The sequence below is a fragment of the Phascolarctos cinereus genome, unplaced genomic scaffold, assembly GCF_003287225.1.
Source record: "Phascolarctos cinereus isolate Bilbo 61053 unplaced genomic scaffold, phaCin_HiC Scaffold_4;HRSCAF=312, whole genome shotgun sequence".
NCBI classification, from domain to species: Eukaryota; Metazoa; Chordata; class Mammalia; order Diprotodontia; family Phascolarctidae; genus Phascolarctos; species Phascolarctos cinereus.
The window spans coordinates 573,836,908-573,857,471 of record NW_027555847.1 but is presented as its reverse complement, the minus strand read 5'-3'; the positions used below and the strand labels follow the sequence as shown (position 1 = coordinate 573,857,471).

The 20,564-nt window shown below is 36.0% G+C and overlaps 1 protein-coding gene across 7 annotated transcripts in view; it reads left to right on the top strand.

Moving 5' to 3' along the window:
* EXOC2 (exocyst complex component 2) overlaps positions 1 to 20,564 on the top strand; it is a 238,954-nt gene that overhangs the window by 59,670 nt on the left and 158,720 nt on the right. For all 7 annotated transcript variants that reach the window (XM_020976652.2, XM_020976651.2, XM_020976649.2 and 4 more), the window contains 3 exons: positions 4,345 to 4,458; positions 7,388 to 7,512; positions 19,751 to 19,831. In XM_020976652.2, coding sequence (XP_020832311.2) covers positions 4,345 to 4,458; positions 7,388 to 7,512; positions 19,751 to 19,831 — 320 coding nt within the window. The remainder of the gene's footprint in view (positions 1 to 4,344; positions 4,459 to 7,387; positions 7,513 to 19,750; positions 19,832 to 20,564) is intronic.

The following is a 20,564-nucleotide window of genomic DNA, read 5'->3' as shown; positions in this document are numbered from 1 at the left end:
AATGGCCTATAGTCTGGAAGACACAAATCTGACAGAAAAAAGACTGTAGGGCTGAAATGGCAGGATAAAACATCCTTAGCTCTGTTTGAATTCAGATAATTCAGTTTTACAACCATGCAGTATCAAATTCACCTCATAGCCAGCCTCAGAAATAGCCAGGTGGGTAACATTCCTTTTCAAAGGAACATAAGGGGGAAACTGAGCCAGGAGGATCCCATCTTAGACTGAGGCTAAAATTGTCCTCTTGGCTTTTCCTGGTGCTGACTTCCCACCAGTATCACATTCTCTGAGTAGCTTGTGGCATTTCTCTCAGATGGTGGATTATTGATTATCAATGGATTATTATGATCCATTAGACAACTCAAAATAAAATCCTGTGAGCCTTTGCTTCAAACAATAAGTTTCACTAATCACAGCTTAGGAAAAACTTTTCCAGGATTTATATCCCAAATTTAAATTTGTCCTGGTGTAAAAAGCTAATCATTAGAGATTATTTCTTATACTTTCAAATTCTTAGCAAATCAAAACCCAAACAAGCTTTTTGGCATGTTTACACATTAAAACAATAGCCAAATTATTTTAGCAGTAACCAAATTATGAAAAGTTGCTTGACATAACTGATAGAAAAAGTTCACCAATTTGAAACTAAAAACAAACTCGTTACCAATCATGTAACTTCAGTTTTGTTACATGCATTTCCCAATTACTTTACACAGAGAATCAATGTCTCATCATTAAAAGTTAAAACTACAGCTTTAAAAGCATGTGCTTACCCAAGTTCGGAGGCTAGCTTCTTTACCTTGAGCAGGACATGCTGAACCTGGGTGATGCTTACAGGCAAAGGTTGCCTCAGGACCCACGGCCATTGCCAGTGGGGCCCATGCTCTAGCTTCTGCCACTTCCCCCTCCCTCCTTTCATCAGGTGGGGGTGGGCAAATTCAAAGGTGAGGGGGGGTGAGGGTGAAACTCTCTTCTCCTATGAGAAGGGTTAGTAGATACTCTCTTAACTCAAGGGAAGGGAGTGGGAGAAAGGAGTGACCAGGATTTATGATTGGTAATAAAACCTCCGGAATCTACTAAAATGCTTTTCGCTGTTCTGACTTTTCCCTGTAGCCTCCATGAAGGAGGATCTAGGAGTTTAGTGGGAAGGGAGTAAGTAAGCCTCAGGAAACCAAAAAGCACTTACAGTTTTCCCAATTCTCTAGCTCCGAGAGAATCGACAGAATTGGGCATACTCTTCTGGATACGGCATGCTTCCAGATAGGGCATCCATCCTTGTCCTCTTATGCTGTGGAAGGTGTCCCCAGATCTGTGGCCTCAAACCAAACCAGTGGACTGAGAGCCTGAGTGCATCAGGCTAAGTGCGAGACAGCGTCGTAACTGTCTGCCCGAAAAGCACCTCCAAGCCTTCCTAGGTGCTTGGAGAGCAGCCCCAAGTGCAGGGCAAGAAAGAAGAGGGGGGTCTTGTATACCTTCCAGTCTTGGCTGGAGAAGAACTTGGGGTTAGTCAGTTTTCCCTGTATGGGCCACCAAAATGTTGAGGTTTAGGGCATTAGTGGTTCTGGGACCCTAGCACACAGAACACTCAGGTCCTGCCCTCATCTGTAAAATGAAGGACTAACTTTGACTGTTTTCTCTTTGTAAACTCCTCAAGGGTGGGGACTTTATTGCTTTTCTATTTGTATCCCCATTGCTTAGCACAATTCTTGGCATATAGAGCTTAGTAAATACTTTTTCATTCATTCATTCTGTCTCAAGTGGTTCATTTTCCTCTCAACTCCTAAATGTGAGTATCCCTCAGGTTTCCATCCTTGACACTCTCATTTTATTGTTCTGTGCTCTTAAAAATCATAGAATCACAAAATCTTAGAGGAGTGACTTCAAAAGTCATCTATTATCAAAACCGTATCAGAATAAGAATCCCCTCTACAGTATGTGTGACAAGTAGCCATCCACCCTAGATACTCTTCTCTCTTTGATCTCTCAGATCTGTATGCTGAGCCCTAATATTTATCTCTTGAACACCAGGCTCATGTTACCAACTGCTTCTTAGACATCTCCACCTGGTTGTCTCAAAGGCACCTCAAATTTATCATATCCAAACTAAAACTCATCATATTTCCACCAAAAATTCATCCTTCTTCCAAACAACCCCATTTCTCTTGACTCTGTCATCCTTTCTATTTACAAACTTGGTCATCCATAACTCTTTTCTTCCTCAGCCCTGTATCTGGTCATTTGTCAAGGGTCTTCAGTTCTACCTTAGTATCTCTCATGTTTCTTTCCCTTCTCTCAGCATTTAAGCTCTTATCTCCTCTTGCCAGGACTATTGTAGTAGCCCTCAATTGGTCTCCCATCTCTCTTACGGTTGCCAAGTTGATGTTCTTGAAATATTCATCTGACTCTGATACCTTCTTACTCAGAAATCTTCAATGACTTCCTAATTGCCTCTTATTTGAGGACTTTTCAAAATCTTCTCATTTGTTACTATTCTGTCCTTTGTGAAATTCCTTTGTGTTATTTTGTAGCGTTGCATAGTGGGTAGAGCACTTACCTCAGAGCCAGAAAGACCTGGATTCAAGTCCCAGTGGTTATGTGAACCTGGACAAGTGATCTTCCTCTTATTGCCCCAAGGCACCTCTCTTAAGACCACAAACTGTAGAACAGTTAATCTACATTGGTAGAAGGAGTTTCCTTTATTGGAGTTCCTTATGCCAATGAAATTATGTAGGTCTGCACAAAACCCCAAAATAACAAACTTTGTATCTACTTAACTGTATAAATATTTATTTTTCACTGTGTTTTCTAATCCTGATAGAAGATAAGCTTCTTGATAGCAAGTACTGTTCCTTTTTTGTCTTTGTATCTCTAGCATGTACAACAGTTTTCCACTTTAGCAGTTAAGAATTGATCATGTTACTAGATTCTGAGAATATTGGTAAAAGATGGTGCATGCATGGCCTGTTATGACTTTGATAGCTTTCTTAAAATTATTTTACATAAATATATATTTTTTCAATTATTCTATAATTAGATACTTTAAATAGAGATCCTTATAATCCCCTTTGATCTTCTGAGAGACAGAGTAGTGTAGTGGCTAGAGCTGGCCTTGGAGCTGAGAAAGCCTGAATTCAAGCCCTGACGCATACTGGCTTTGTGACTTTGGGAAAGTCAGTAAATCCATTGAGCTCACTGAGATGATCAGTTTCAGAGAAAATACTAACCTGCATTGTTAGAGGGAGTTTCTTCATCTGGGATTTCTATTTACCTGTGAAGTGACAGGTCCATTCCTTTCTTTAAGATAATTGTCAAATAAATTTATCTGTACTAATGGAAAATTATTTCTGCTTTTGATAGTTAAAAGTCAAAGCTAAATTCAGTCAGATTGAATTTCTTTATTTTCTTTATCCCAAAAGTATATAAGTAAGAGTATGTCTGAACTGGGAATTTACTCTTCTCCCTTACTAGTCTCTCTCATCAGGACTCTTTAGCATGCATATCATTTTAGTGATTTCTCTTAAATAGTAAAACTTTCAACCAGTGTATGTTGTCACCTTCTTTGTAACTTAAAGTCTTGTTGCCTAAAGCACTAAGAGGTGAAGAGACTTACCTAAGGTCACACAGCTAGGATGTCTCAAGGCAGGAACTGAAACCATTTCTTCGTCTGAATTAGCTCTCTATCCACTATGCTATGCTGCTTTTCATACTCGTCCAGTTTGATTATTTGAATTAATGATTTTTGTGCCTCATACCTTGTATCTCCTGATAAATTTGTACCAGCCTTGAGAAAATAGGGAGTGTTTGAACATTTCAAGACTCCTGAGTATTTTCATTTAATGCATTGTTCTGTTTCTGTTAAAATTGCACTCTAGTCCTTCATTGTGGTTTTGTAGTGTCAGTGGATTCTCCAAGGCTCCATTAGCACAAGTTGTGGCAGGTTCTCCCAAGCTGAAGAGGTGTTGATCAATTACAAGTCTAATGGCAGAATTAACTCATCTATACTTGGAGAATCTTAGCATCAGGCTGGTGTCAGTACAGGTTTTTTTTTTAGCTATAATTCTTGAAGACCATCCACTAAGTTCAAGGTGCATTATAGCTTCTGTCAGTAGATGGAGGAGTACTTACTAATTTCTAGAAATATTCAAGTAACATATATATATGCAAGAAAATGAAACTTAGGTATAGTGTTTGTATATATAGGTTTATGTTTCAAATGCTGTGTGATTTTATTGCATACTATCATGTAATATTATATGATGTATTTTAACATTCATTGTTATATAGATATAACATTCTTTTTTAATTCATTTTTCAGATATAACATTCTTAACATTTCTCTTTTAGAAGCAAATTTCCCCAGAAAGACTTGGAAACACTGTTCCATGGAATGAGTGCTGACTTTACTAGTGAGAACTTCTCAGCTGCCTGGTATTTGATAGAGAACCACTCAACTACCAGGTTTGTATGTATTCAAAGTAAGCCTGTTATTTTGTGTCATGTGACAGCTAAGATTTACATCAAAGTTGGTAGCAATCCTTAAGGTTTTCAAAAATCAGCATTTCTTTTGTTCCTTCATGTATGAGGTAATATGAGATGAGAGTATAATGTAATATTGCATGCATCTCTGATTTCATTGTCCTGAGTACTATCTCCTGCCTATCCAGATTGTGACCTCTTTATACCATAGCAGATAGCTTTTATGTTCTTCTTTGGCTGAAAAAAACTATCACTTAGTAATGGACCTTAATTGGTCATTTGACAGCAGACATACAGTTTGCCATTTGTCCTGTATTTAAAACTTTTCTAGCTTTGCTTAAACTTTCAATTTACAATCATAACAATTGAGAACTCATGACTGTAGCCACACCTGTATGACACATTGGAATAAGACTTTTGTGTGCCATAGACATACGTCCTGATATGACATCCCAGGAAGTAAATGCCTAAAATGTTGTAAGCCATTAAAATTTAGTTCACTTTCCAGCATTTCTCTGAAAATAATTTAACAGAGACTAATGTGCTTAGCATGACCGAGTCACAAGAGTGATCTGAGGTATTTTTTTCTCTGACCAGAGAAGAAAAAGAAAGTTAGTTTCTCATTCCTTAAGATCTACCTTGAAATAGCAGGAAAATACACTTGACTCTTTAATTTCAGATGTTCAGATTATTTGCTTGCCGCTTAAATTTAACCTATCCATTCGTAATGTTAAGATACTCACATCAGCAAACACTTACTTGCAAGATAGGATTGTAATTTTAAACAGCTAAAATATTTTTCACTCTCAAATTTATTGAAATTATTTTTAAAGATCATTTTATAATATTTTGTACTATATATTTAATATATGAAAACAAATGTACATTAGGTAGAAAAAACTTTTTTTGCACTTGTGATAAAACTAAGCTTTAATTAGCTTTTATAACAAAATGCTGCCTTATATGTGGGAAGAAAATTATTACCACATTATATTTATGGGCTGTTTTTGCTAAAAATCATTTGAAATGATCTCAGTTTTACACTCATGTGTTTCATTGTACATGAGAATATATTCTGTGCTGGGTGTTTTGGTTTCTACTTAAAAGTCTTATTTTTCTAGCCTAATTGAAAAGGGAACCTTGGGATTCCCATTGTTTTCTTTGTAAATTAAAGTTTGGATACCTCATCCTTGGTTATTTAACTGGTGAGTTACTCTACCAGTCAAATGACAGATCCACAAGGTATCACTATTATGATCTTTGGTTTTGTTCATTATAGGTCCATTTTAGGGAACTGGCTTTGAGAGAGTGGTAAATAGAGAGCTGGTGTAGATGATATTGTGTTTAGACCATAATACAAAGTAGGCAATTAAATGCACAGTGGAATTCATCCTTTTAAGTTGTTGTACATGAACATAACATTACTTTCTCTCCTTTTGAAGAAACTATCAGTTTGACTGTTTTCCGGGATACTTTATATAACAGACCATGCTTGTTAGTTGGGTTAACATATGGGTGGGTACAGGTATATGTGTACTCATCCACACTCACCAAACAAATAGTTATACAGCCTCTGCTTAAAGACCTCTAAGGAAGGAGAACACCATACCTCTTGAGATAGGCCATTCCACTTATGGACAATCTAATAGTTCCTATGGTTTTCCTGACATCAAGCCTAAATTTGTTACTTCTACCCATTGCTGGGGTTAAGCAGAACAAGTCTAATCCTTTTTCCATGTACTTGAACATAGGAGGAAAGGAAGAGAATAAAGGAAACATTTATTGAGTACTTGTTTTGTGCCTAGAACTGTTCTACAAATAGAAAGAAGGAAAAAAAGAAAGTCCTTGCCCCTGAGGCTTACATTCTAATGAGGGATGACATGACACAAAAGGGAAGGGTGAGGAGAAAAAGATAACCATTGTGTGGGGGAATGGTTTTGAAGTCTAGAAGTCAGGAGGGGGCATGGTTTTGAAATCTAGAAGTCAGGAACAGGAGCTGGCAGAAGAATAAAGGCTGGGTTGGTCCCCTCCACAAAATGGAGGCCCCAGTTGAAACTTACCAATGGTGGAGAAGGCCTAAGGAGTTGTTGTTTCATCTCCATCCTCAGTTCCTTCAGCTGATCATGATATGTCAGTGAATAAAAGTCCTTTGCTCTATCAGAGTTGCGCTTCTATGAAAATTCTCTAGCTTAACAATGTTCATCTTAAACTCCAGAGGAGATATAATGAAGACTTTGTACAGAGAGACCATTACCTAGAAACTATGTTCGGTGCAGCCTTGGAGTACATTATCTTTTTTGGCTGCTATATCACACAAGCCAACTTACTGAAATTGACCCTAAATCTTTTTCAGACAAATTCATGTCTATGCAGCCCTCCCCATCTTATTTTGATGAAATTGATATTTTTGAACCCAAGTATAAGACTTAAACTTTTATCTGTATTGAATTTCATTACTAGATTTAGCCCAGTACTCTAGTCTTTCAGAGTCTTTTTGAATCCTGACTCTGTCATCCAGCATCATCCAATCCAGCTTTGTGTGCTATCTGCACATTTAATAAGAATGCCACCTCTGGCCTTATACAGATCCTTGATAAAAAATGGTAAACAGCATTTGCATGCAGATACATTTTTATATTTATTACCAAGTGGCCAAATATATTTGAAAATGCCACTTGAGTTTTACATAGCTGACCTTTTATAACTGTTGGAATCTAAGGTCTTATAAACTGAAAAATTTGAACATTCATGAGAATTTGAAAGCTTTTTGTTTTTAATCTGATAGGTATTGTATTCTGGATGCTTCTTAAAACAGATTATAAAATAATGTGAATCTTGTGCTTAATTATCTGAATGCATGTTTGTTCATGGTATGATTACTGAACATTTGTTTCCATTTGTGTAATTTCAGCTTTGAGCAGCTCAAAATGGCAGTCAGCAACCTGAAGAAACAAGCGAACAAGAAAAATGAAGGGAGTCTAGCATATGTGAAAGGAGGGCTTAGCACTTTTTTTGAGGCACAAGATGCCCTCTCAGGTAAATTGATACTCAGAATCATCTGCTAGGAGCTTCAGTAATAGAAACATGACACTGTGCTTGCAGAATATTTACAGTGTGCTACATTCATTCTGTATTTATAAAAGTGGAGATCTAATAAGTACCATAAATATTTGGTGCAGATTAAGCTAAAACCTCTTTGAAGGTTTGGTACTTTAATTCTTTGCCTCTGAGGCTTTTGTTTTGACCCTTCCAACATGTGTGAGACAAGAGATTATTTTGTCGATTGGTGATTCTCAAATCTTTTGGGCTCATAAGAAAACTGAATTCTAGTAGGTAAAACCCCAGAATATTTTTTATCATTGTATTCTTTTGGAGTTATAGTAGTATATAGTATAGTATACAGATGGATAGCTTTAAAAGTATAACCCAGTGTGCGTAGAATATGAGAAGGAATGTTGCTTCAATATTGTTTTTCACACTTCCCTTTCCTAATTCCTTCCCACATGTTGCAAAATCTGTAATGTGGTCTTCAAATGCAAAAAGGGACAAATAGACCAAGTACTGAATTAAACCAATAAAATAGTTAAATTATTTTAATTCAGATTATTTTTGTTTCATTGTTTTATTTTTTAAAACACTGCCTGAAGTTAACAAAAGTTATTTTACCACTAACTTAATTGCTTTTAAAACTCATGTTCCTGTTTTTTTTTTTAACTTTGAGTATTTTTCAAAGTCCAGAGTCAGCATTTCCTCTGCCCTAGGTCAGTTGCCAGATTTGTCTGTGGTCCTCAGAAAATAGTGAAATCATAGGACAGAAGGAAAGGAGATATAAGAATATCTGTTGTCACCAAAATTAAATATGCCAGAATAATATTCATGATGGTTACTGACTACATGTTAGGAATAGGGACTGGACCTGTAATTTTATTGATATAGGGAACTCCCAGGTTAGGACTTTGGAGGAGTAGTGAAAGGTTGCTTTTGTTTGTGTGTTTGTTTATTTTGTTATGTTGTGTTTTAGGATGGGAAGATCTTTTCCTTCTTAGTTTCTTCACTGTATACAGTTTTACACACACACACACACACACATACACACACACACACACACACACACACACACACACACACACTCTCTCTCTCTCTCTCTCTCTCTCTCTCTCTCTCTCTCTCTTTCTCTCTCTCTCTCTCTCTCTCTCTCTTTGTCACCAGAGTTGCTTTTATTCTGGGCCTCCAAAGTTTTTATATTCTTGATTTTCTTCCATGATTCTCATCTGGTGAGAAACTTCTGGGTCATATGAGCAACAAGATGGAATACTAGACATTTTCTCTGATCCCTGTGACCTCTCAACCCTCTCTAAAACAGAAATTACACACCAAAGTTAAAGTTACTTCACATGTCTCCGTGGTCTACCAAACCCGAATCCAAAAGAAGGTAAAGAAACAGAAACCTGTGAATTGATGCTTACTGACCCTGAGCTTATGTACCATTACTCCCCCACTTCCTATACTAGTGACATTGAGACTGCACTGCCAGACCAGAGGTTTACCACAAAACCCATTCCTGCACTTTGGTCTCCCCTCTCTTTTTCCAGAGCCATGGAGACCCTGGCACAAGGCTCTAGAATTTTGCTTCACCTAAACAACCAGCTTAGCCATAGCACTTCAGGAGCAAAAGCCTACCAGGGGTTGCAGTCCAAAAGCACCAGCACTACAAAGCTCTGAAGTACTGGTGCCAGGCAAAATAGGCTCTGAACTGCCTATGCTGGGCTAGAGAAATGAGGAGCAGAGGTGATGGGACAGGTCATTAGGACAGGAAACTGTCTATGGGAGACTTTGCAGCACTCCACCAAGTCTGAGGGAAAGAGCACAGCACCTAGCTGAGACCAGTTCAGAGTACCCATAAGTCAGTTGAGGCAGAGACCTAGGCTGGTGAACCATGAGTTGTGTAGTGTGGAAGTAGGCTGAAATGCTTTGAGGTCCAGCCCCCAAGGGAGACATAATCAGAGGGAAGGGAGGTCAGAAAGTGAGTGATAAGGAAAATGAGGAGGGTGAGGGGGACAAATTCCCAAAGATTTCAGGAAGAAGAAAACTCAAAGACGTTGATCATAAATAGAGTAACAACACAAGGAAACATGGTCTCCAGATCTAGTAATAAATACTGTAGAATGAAGGAAAGTGATCCAAAATTTGATGAGACACAGGACCCTGTACAATTTAGAACATGGAACCATGACATGGTGTTTTAGTTGTTTAAAAGAGAAATGTGAATTATAAGAGCATAATTTATATCCCAGACAGCAAAAATAACAAGCAGAATAGAAAAACTAATCTACTATGGTTAACCCCACCTAAGAAACAAAAGAGAATAGATTGGGAATGCAAATACACAGAAGTGGACAGCTGAGAGGAAAAGCAAAACACAAAAGCATTAAAAGAAAATAGGCTACCTATGCAAACAAAACATGGTGATTTCAAGTATAGGATGTGTAGAGACAACCTAAGGGTCATAAGTCTCCCGAAAGAATATGACAGAACAAAAAACCTCACCACCATAATGCAGGAAAAAATATAGAGAATTACCCAGAACTTCTGAACATAGAAAATAAAATTCCAACTGAAAGAATTCATATTGCCTCCAGAAAAAAAAACAAAACCAAGACTGCAAACTCCAAGACACGTAGTGGTTTAATTTAACAATTCAGTTAAGAAACAACAAGTTTTTGCAAGCCCTCAGAAGAAATACAAATACAAAGGAAAGGACATTCAAATAACACAAGACTATTCCATACCCGTTAGAAAAAAGGAGAGAATGGAACAATGTTTTCTGAAGAACAGTGGAGCACAGGATGCAGCCCAGGGTGACCTATTCAGCAAATCTATACAGGACAAAAGATGGACATACAATACTAAAGAAGAGTTTGAAATTTTTTTAGAAAAAAAAATTGAAGAGATTATTTGACTCCTAAACAACAGAAATACAGGAGTGATTAAATGCAGCAGGCAAAGTCAGCAGCAGTGACAGAGTGACAACAGGAAAACCAAAAAAAGACTTCTTTCTAAATATACACAAGGAGACAGGGTGAAAGTAGAAATCTGGTGGGAGTGAAGAGGCAGATAGCAGGTGTTATAGATAGAATCTGGCAACCTCCTGCCTAGACGTCAATCAGTTTTTTATGGGACTACATTACAACATGGGGAAGGTACATAAAAGGACGTAGAAGAAAGCAGAGGAATAGAGAGGAGGATATGATGTGCTGGGGTCAAATCAAGGGCTAGCAACAAGGGAAATGTGACCTCTCTGGTCTCAGAAAGAGAAGAGCCTACAGGGAGGTAGGTAAGGGAGGAAGAAAGAAAGATTGAAAAGGGAAGAGGGAAAGGAAGGAGGCCTTACTTTCCTCCACTAAGGGGGCTACACTAATCAATGCCCCTGTAGTTGAAGAGAGATTGATCAATCAATAGAGAAAATAGCCTTACACTGGAAGAGGCCAGGGGAATATGTTGTTTGAAAAGTCTACTTCTTCAGGGAGGTGGGGAGCCTGATGCTTAGAGGGATGGGAGTGTATGGACACCAGGCATATGTAGGAAAGAAAAAGATTATCAAGGGCATAGATTATTGGTGGGTTGTATAATTAGAAATGTGGCAAGGGAGGGGTTCCACCTTAGGGCATTGTCCACTCTGACACCTGCCGTAATTGGTATTGTTCTGAGAGTGAAACATGATGGAAAAGGGGTATCCACAGAGCAAACTCTAAAAAGTTGGCAGAAATTACTTAAAAGGGAGCCTAGAATGGATACCTTGGAAGCTTCAATTGCATGAAGAATAGAGAAAAATGAGATACAAGATAATTTTAAGAGTCATGAATCAGAGAATGAGGGTCTGGATAAACAGAAAGAGGAGATGAATAATGAAGAGAGTAAGAGAAATCCTTTTTTGGAAAGGAGAGTGAAATTTAAAAAGAATGAATAGGACTAAAAAGAAGAGAAGGGGAAGAAGAAATCTACTTACCTAACTGAGAGGAAAAAAGAGGGGGAAGAAATATATAAATAGATAAAAAGCAGGAGAGAAGGAGCTAATAAAACCCTAAAGGGAATGGGGTAACAAGAGAGAGGGAATCAGGGGTGAAAGGAAGAGAGTCAGTGGGAACAGGGCCACCTTAAGAAAAGATAAAGTAAATGGAGGAAACAGCAGAAGAAGGGGGGACATCATAAATTGAAAAAAAATTTTAGCGTTAGATGAAGACAATATAAACCTAACTCTTATAACTTTAAATGGGAATGGATTAAATAATCCAATAAAACAGTGACAGATTGGATAAAAAAACAATTTTACAATCTCTTGCTTACAAGAAAAATATTTAAAAAACAAAGACATACACAAAATAAAACTAGGAAGATGGAAAACTTTTTTTTTTACTATATATTAGGTAAATCCCTAGCAGGAATTGCCATCATGTGATGAAGCAAAAACATTAAAAAATATATATATAAAGGAACACACAAGGAAACTAAATGTACTGAAAGGAACAACAAACAACAAACCAATATCAGTAATGAACTTACACACTCCAAATGCCTCAGCATCCAAATACATAAAGGAAATATTTAATTCAAGAAGTAGAGACAGGAGACTTCAATACACCTTTCTCAGTTTTGGATAAGTCTAACAAAAAGATAAAAGGGAAAATATGGAACTGAACACAGTTTCAAAGAAAGTAGAGTTAAAAGACTGTGTCCTCTAAATGGGAGGGGAAAAGATTATACCTATTTCTTTATTTCACATGGAATTTTTATAAAAAGCGACCATTTACTAGGATCCATTGGTATTGCAAACAAATATAAAAAGGCAGAAATATTTAGTGCATTTTTTATAAAACATAATGCAATAAAAATAGAAATTGCTTCAGGACTCACAAACAAAAAATAGAGATCCAAATGGAGACTTAACAATGAAATCTTAAATAATGAGTCAAAGAATAAATCATAGAAACAATAACTGTGTAAAAGAAAATTTTAATGATGAAACATATGCCAGTATTTCTGGGATGCAGCTAACTTAGTCCTCGGGGAAAATCATATCCTTACGATCATATGTTAACAAATTAGAAAAAGAGAGGATTCATGAACTGAATATGCTTTTTTAAATTAGAAAATGAACAAATAAACCTAAAATAAGCAAAAAAGAGGAGATATTAAAAATTTGAGGGCAAGTAGGTAAATGGGAAACAGCTACAATAACAAAGCATTCTTATCTCTCCCTGGGATAAACTGTTTCTTGGTGACAAAGATATGTGACTGTGTCTTCAGGACCTTTTCAAAAAATTGTTACGTTGTACTGCCCATACAAGTTTACTGTCACTTATGCTGGGAAACATTCATAATGGATTTGGCAGGTGGAGTGTTAAATATCACAAATAGAGAAAGTAAAGGATACAAATGCAAACTTCACCTACTTCAGAAATTTTGTGTAGGTGGTTACATTTGCCTTTTAACTATAAGCAAAAAAAGAACCACACTGTGGGCAAAGGTGTTTTTATACCATGAATCCTTGCCATACAGAACATTTAATGCCTTTTCAATTTGCTCTTATCTTTTCTTTGTAATTTTTCAAACAGTAATGAAAGGAATGACTCAATTAATACCACCTGACAAAAGTAAAAATTACATTTTATTGTCGCATCCATAACATCCAAAATATATCTTGTTTTGTGGCTGGCATGGAGGAAAAAAAGCAATGGTATATTTCTTTGCCCTTTATAAGAATTGACACATTTTTCTTTTAACAGAAAAAAAGTTAGTTTTAAAGCTCAGTTTAAAATTATTATGTTAGAGAAGCACAATGAATCCCAAGAGCATTGAGATGTAGCCTAATACTTTTTTGAATCTTTTCAAGGATATGCCTTATTCATCTACAGTAAGGTGAACAGAATTTAATCTCTTTGGGCCAGAACAAAAGTTTTTTAGTTTCTTTTAGCCAACATCAAATGACTGGGGGGGAAAGCACATAGAGCTAGGATAAACCTTTCATTTCATTAATGGTGGAGGTTACATGCATTTATGACTAGAAATAAAGACCTCAATTCCCAGAGTGCTTCCACTGAATTATTTTCTAACTTTGTATTGAATTCTTTTTATCAGAAAATAACTTTTATTTTATTTTATTTTATTTTTGCTAGGCAGTGGGGTTAAGTGACTTGCCCAGGGTCACACAGCTAGTAAGTGTTATGTGTCTGAGGTCGGATTTGAACTCAGGGCCTCCTGAATCCAGGGCCGGTGCTCTATCCACTGCGCCCCCTTGCTGCCCCAGAAAAATAACTTTTAGGGGGCAGCTAGGTCGTGCAGTGGATAGAGCATCGGCCCTGAAGTCAGGAGGACCTGAGTTCAAATTCGGCCTCAGACCAAACACTTGACACTTACTAGCTGTGTGACCCTGGGCAAGTCACTTAACCCCAGTTGCCTAAAAAAAAAAAAAGAAAAAGAAAATAACTTTTATTGATGCTTTAAGAATTCACAGGTTTCTTTGGCCTTATCTCCTATTTTCAGGGCAGAACTACCAATTCTAAATAAAGGAAAAATTATAGAATCATAGGATCTTAGGAGGAAAGTGAGGCCCAGAAAAATAAAATGACTGACCAAAACCACAGAGCTAGTTAAGGGCAGTCAGTAGAGAAGAATTACTTGCTTATATATTCAATTCAACAAATATTAAGTGTCTGTTATATTCAATGAACTGTTAAAGATCCAAAGATGAAACAAAACAGTCCTTGCCCTCAAGGGACTCAAAGTCTAGTAGTGGTTATAAGTCAGATACACAGATAACTGCAATGAAATTATAAATGCCTCATCATGGCCCACTGTGTAGTGCTAATACCACGTGGTCTTTTTCACTGAACTGTTTGTCTAACCACGTACATTAAATGCTGTACATCTGCCAGTGATTATTTTTGAATCCACACATACGACTTTTACATTCATCCCTATCTTAATAGATTATTTTATTTTATCCAATCAGGTGTTTTAGATCCCTCTTTTGTTTCCCAGTGTGAATGTGCCACATTTCCGTCAACATACTCTGCACTCCTTAAGCAGGAGCTGTTTTGCTTTTCATCTTTGTCTCGCCTTTGTTTGGCACAGTGCCTTGCGTATAGTAAAAACTTAATAAGTTTTTGATTGGCTTATTTGTCCTTCCTGCTTTGTAATCATACATTTGATATATGTATTTCATCTGTGCTTTTGTACTGGTGTGTCTGTTGGTAAATTTCTTAAACAGAACAGAGCCCAGAGTATATATCTGTGTATCAATCTACTAGAAACATTTCCATAGGTTTTTATCAAGCCTTTATTTGCCCCTGTAAATTACAAAGTGCTTGGCATGTAATTAGTGCTTAATAAATGCTTGTTAATGGACTGACTTGTTATTAACTCTCCATTTCAAAGCTTAAAATACATTGGCTGTCAACTATATTTGCCAGATGGGGGTTCCAATTCCTTTCTTTCTTTTTATTTTTGACTAGGCAATGGGGTTAAGTGACTTGCCCAGGGTCACATAGCTAGTAAGTGTTATATATCTGAGGCTGGATTTGAACTCAGGTCCTCCTGAATCCAGGGCCGGTACTTTATCCACTGCGCTAGCTGCCCTGGGTTGCAACTTTCAATAGCCTCACCTTTTAAAAAGCATTTTTATGAATTTCCTTCTTAATTAATTATACTACCAAATGAAGATATTGTCCAAACTTTGCATTTTTAAAAAATATTTTTTCACATAGTTAAAAAAAAGAGAAGAATCATGCTTATCGAACTGTTTGTTTATTGATTTGGTTTTTTGCATTATGCAATTTAGAATGTGTTTACCCATACAATAGAAGGCCAGCTGAGCAGATGTTTAGTTATTTGGTTTAATTTATTGGAAAATAGGATTGCTTTATCAGATCCCAGTGTCTCTTCTCCTCTTATGCTTGACTGACAATTTGAGTGTCACAGTTAATGTAGAGATGGTTGAGGGGAAGTTTGCTTTGTCAGCAGGAGTAGACTGTAAACTGAGCTGAGAGGGACCTAGGTTCACCTCAGCATGACCTCCTGATCAGCGATGGGTCTTGTCAGTGTCAGTAAATTTGGCTATGTTACTTCTCATGCTACCGAAGTCTGCTTAGAAAATAGCATCCCAAGCAGGACTACTGCTTGTATTAGAGATATTATGTATTATTACTGTTGATAATTACAGCATCCATACAGCATCCTCAAAAGAAGATTTTTGCAGAAACCGAGTGCTGTTTTTCTAAGTAAGAATCAGAAATTAAAAATGGCACTTTTATGGCATTTATACAAATGATAAGAAGGATAAATAGCATGCTCTTTTATAGCTATTCACATCCTGTGTTTGATGTTTTCATTAATAAACAAGATATATTATTGAAGTAATCAGAAATTAATAGACATATTTTCTGTGATGTTACTATTATTGTATTATCCAATTTTCTAAAAGCCACTTTCAGTCTTTAATCAGCTATTGAATATTTGCTTGTTCTGTGTTATTTTCTTTTCTCTGTCTTCATATTGGTATCATCCTATCAAGATTCCATTTTAAATTCATAGCATGCATTTAGATTGCTTTTGTATAAGTTCAGAGTAATTCTTTCCCTGAAGGTGCGAAATGATCTTAGAGAGAAATCTGATAATAGTCCGGAGTTCTGGGCTACGTTATGATTGGGTGATGAGGGGAAAAGGCAAGACATGCTTGAAAACCTTTTGTCCTTATAGTCTTCATTTAATGTGGTTCTAGCCACTACAGCTACAACTTGTATAATAATAATCTTCCTTTGGCACAGTGCAGGTTGTCTTGTTCAAAGTATACTCATTACAAGTTTAATCCATCTTTGCCTACAATATATTTTCTTATTAAGGTAATTTAATGGAGTACATTGTTAGCTTTACTAGGACCATATTAAAATTAATTAAATTAAATTAATAAAAATTAAAATTTTTAAAAATCTCCATGAATACACTAACATTTTTGTAACATTCAACATGATATGATTTTGTACCAATAGGCATATTATTCATTCAACAAATATCAGCTGTGTGTCAGATACTGTGCCAGGCATTTGAGATACAAAGACGTAAAACAGTCCTTGCTCCCAAGTAATCTATATTCTATTGCTACAGTTATAGCTTTGATCACTGAAGAGTGAATACATATAAATCTAAAATCTATTTGTAGATTATATAATCTATACAAATATATAGATTATATAATCTATACAATATATATGTATACATATATTATCTATTATCTTTCCATCTAGATCATATAAAGACAATTGTTCCCTTTAAATTCTTCAAGTAGCTCCCCAGAGTTACCTTGGAATATTAAAGGGATGATTATTGTTGTTGTTGTTGTTGAGTTGCGTCTGACTCTTTGACTCCATTTGGAGTTTTCTTGATAAAGATACTGGAGTGGTTTGCCATTTACTTCTCCAATTCATTTTACAGATGAGGTAACTGAGGCAAACAGGGTTGTGACTTGCCCAGGGTCACACAGCTAGTAAGTGTCTGAGGCCAGATTTGAACTCAAGAAGAGGAGTCTTCCTGACTGCAGGCCCGGCATTCTATCCATGCCACCTACCTGCCCAGAATGGATGATTTGTTACCCTTTGAACCTAGTCAAGATATTAGAGATCATCACTGAATATAACTACTGTTTAAATACTGAAATGAGAGAACAAATTATAGTGGACCCAGAGAAAACGCTCTTCCTACACCCTTTGTTTGCTATTAATTTTATCCCAAAGGACTCCTTAAAAAGATTGAAAACTACCCTTGAAAGTACTTTTACTTCTTTGCAGATACCTTACAGCTTCTGGGAAATTTAGCTAATCCATTTTTCTTATGAGATCTGAGAGATTAAGTGACTTGCCTGTGGTCATAGATTTAGTCATTGGGATTTCTACATAGGTTTTCTGACTCTAAATCCAGCACTCTCTAGACAAAGCTGTAATTGCACAGTAATTTAAATGATTTATGAATTCTTTACCTAGGTATTTACTACACAGATGCAGATCACATCTATTTTAATACTTAGTAGTCTGTGGCTTGGAGTGCTGAGATCAAAAGAATCCATTACCTTCTTGGCTAACCTGGTGTTGTTGAGCCTGTCCAAAATTAGTGAAGCTAGTCCTTGGACAAGAAACCTGGTTTAACATTCTGAATAGGAGATTAAAACTATATGCTGCTAAAGCCTGCTAAAATCATTTCATATTTTTTTTAACTATTTGTTGGCTTAAATAGGAACTTAAGTAGTGAAAGACTTTTTATTTAATCAGCCCTAGGATTTAAAAGAGCAGCAACCATAGGGAGTAATTTTGGACACATGGAGCAAGTGAACAATACTTTGCTAGTCTGTTAATATAATTTGTTATTCTCACAGATAAAGAATATGGGTTCAAACTTTTCTTCCATACAGCTTTAAATTTTTTATTTAAAAAAGCAAAATTAATTCCATTTTCAAAATTAAAAAAAAATTTCCTTTCAATCTTGATGTGGAAATGTTATTGCTAATATTTACTTCTTTCATCTTTGAGATTATTGAGCTTCTGCAAATCCCTTTCTGTGCTTTTTTTTTAAAGAAATAAATATCTAAGAACACTGGAATTTGGGAGTAAAAACACTTAGATTCTATATTGTCCTTATCTCTGTCTATGTAACCTAAAGCCACTTTCAGAAAGGTCAGTGACTTGCCCCCCATGACTTTGGTAGTATCAGAGTAAGAATTTGAGCCTACTTTTTCGTCTGCCTCCTAGTCCAGAACGTTTTATTACTGGGCCGTGTATCCTGCATGATGTGATATAGTCATAAATTGCACAATCCAGTCATGAAATCAAACTGTATTATGATTGATGATGAGAATAGGGATTAATTTAAGTAAGAAAAAGGGATTAAAAAAATAAAAAGAGAAAGGGAATACTTCCCTTATCTTTGTTACTTTATCTTGAATTTCAAGTTGTGTCTGATTTTGGATACGTTGTTCTAAAATTGATAAGTTAGACTTGATAAGTTAGACAGTGTTGGGAGATACTGAACATTTTTAGATTACATGAGTAGTATTTAATAAATATTTTAAGGGCTCTAGGGCATGTATAAATTATTATTTTTTTTTAAATCTTCTTAAAATACTTTGTATTGCCTTCACAGATCTGTATTGGAGCATGTTGATGTATGTATATGTGTATCTATGTGTGTATGCATATATACATTATATGTTTCCTGAGGATTCTGACAATATTTGCTTAAACACAGACACTTAATAAATGTTTATTGATTGAGTAGAAACCATTCCTACACTTACTGAGAAGATTTTTCAAAGTAAAGCTAATAGTATTTGGGGGCAGGAGATGGATCTGGACCTATGATTTCATTGGTGAAAGCAGCTTCTAATAAGGCTACACTTTGTGCCAAAATAGAACCCTTGTCTATAACTAATAGTCTTAGAAAGTTAACTTGGGCCTTGAGGTTAAATGACTTACCCAGATTCACATAACCATTATCCATCGGAGGTGAGTATTTAGATCCAGATCTGCCTGACTCCCAGGCCTGTTCTTTCTCCTTTGTATTATGGCAGAGTGTATGTTGTGTCATATTTGATCCTATCCTTAGTGGGTATAGGGCGGGCCTTGGAACTAGAATGGCCTGTGTGACCCTACATAAGTCACTTAACCCCTTTGTGCTATTTCTAAGACTCCAAGTTTTAGGGAAGGTACCCACCTGCCTTAGTAAAGGAAGTTTCCTCATCTGAGAATTCCCTAAAGCTAGAAAATCATAAGTCTAGTTCTTATCCCTATCCTATCCCGAAGGTGAATTTCTCAGTTTCATTGAGGTTGTTAATATTTCTGTTTTGCACATGGGCAAACTGAAGAGTTACAAGGTGACTTTCAAATAGTCACTTGCCAACATGCAGTTATAGTAACAGAGTCCAGGATACCAAACTGTCTGTTATAATTTCTACATCTTTCCTTTTTTAAAGTCAATTGTTTTTATTGCTCAACCTTAGAGAGTAGATGATTAAAATGTGTATATCATATGTTATTTTAATAGAGCTAAACTGTGAATAACTTTGTCTGTATCTGGCTGGTTACTTTGAAAACTGTTGCATGTTTGTGTTATTCCTGTCTAGCAGTAAAAATAATAGGATCGTTTTTAAAAAAACTGTTTAAAGATGTCATTTTGATGTAATGTGTTCTCAACCATTAAAATGGCTTGCATTTTAACTTGACATTTATTCTAGCTATCCATCAAAAACTGGAAGCGGATGGAACAGAAAAAGTAGAAGGATCTATGACGCAAAAACTGGAGAATGTTCTGAACAGTAAGTGTTATTCTCCTACCAGAAGCTATCTATGGACTTTGTAAAAAACTTTAATATATTTCTTTGACTTTGCTTCATAGTAGTAAGCACTAAGTTGCATTTTAGGGTTTATTTCAGCATAGTATTGATGTAATGAAGAAAAAGGAATTAAAATACTTTTAAAGTGGGTATTTACATTCTGACATCATTTTGTGATAGGTCTGGACCTATGATTTCATTGGTGAAAGCATAATTTTAAAAAAAAGTTCAAAAAAGTAAAAGTGATGTCATGAAAGAAGTTGATATAAATAGCCTTCTTGTTTTTGATCTAATGAAAAGATATTCATGTTTCTGTTTTTCTTAAAAGTTTCATCTTTTATATCACTGCATTCAATACAGTAGTTTCTACGTATATCAAGTAGCTGAAAGATTTAGATAAACAATCCCAAGTTCAGTTCCTGGCTGAAATAAGATACTCCAAATTTTCATTCTGGGTCTTGATACTTTCCACCCAGTTTTTTATTCTCTCCTGCTCTAAGACTGGACTTTGACTAGACTTCTGAACAACCTAGGTAAATACAGAGACAACCCTTAGGTATCTTTATAAGTTAGGTGAAATTTTTAGTCCTTCCGTCTCCCCACTTTCATTCAGTGTCAGGTATCTAGATATGGATAGACCAGTGAATGAATGAATTTCAGGTATTAGCTACCTAATACTATTTTTTTTTTTACTAATTGGCATTTATTTCACCTA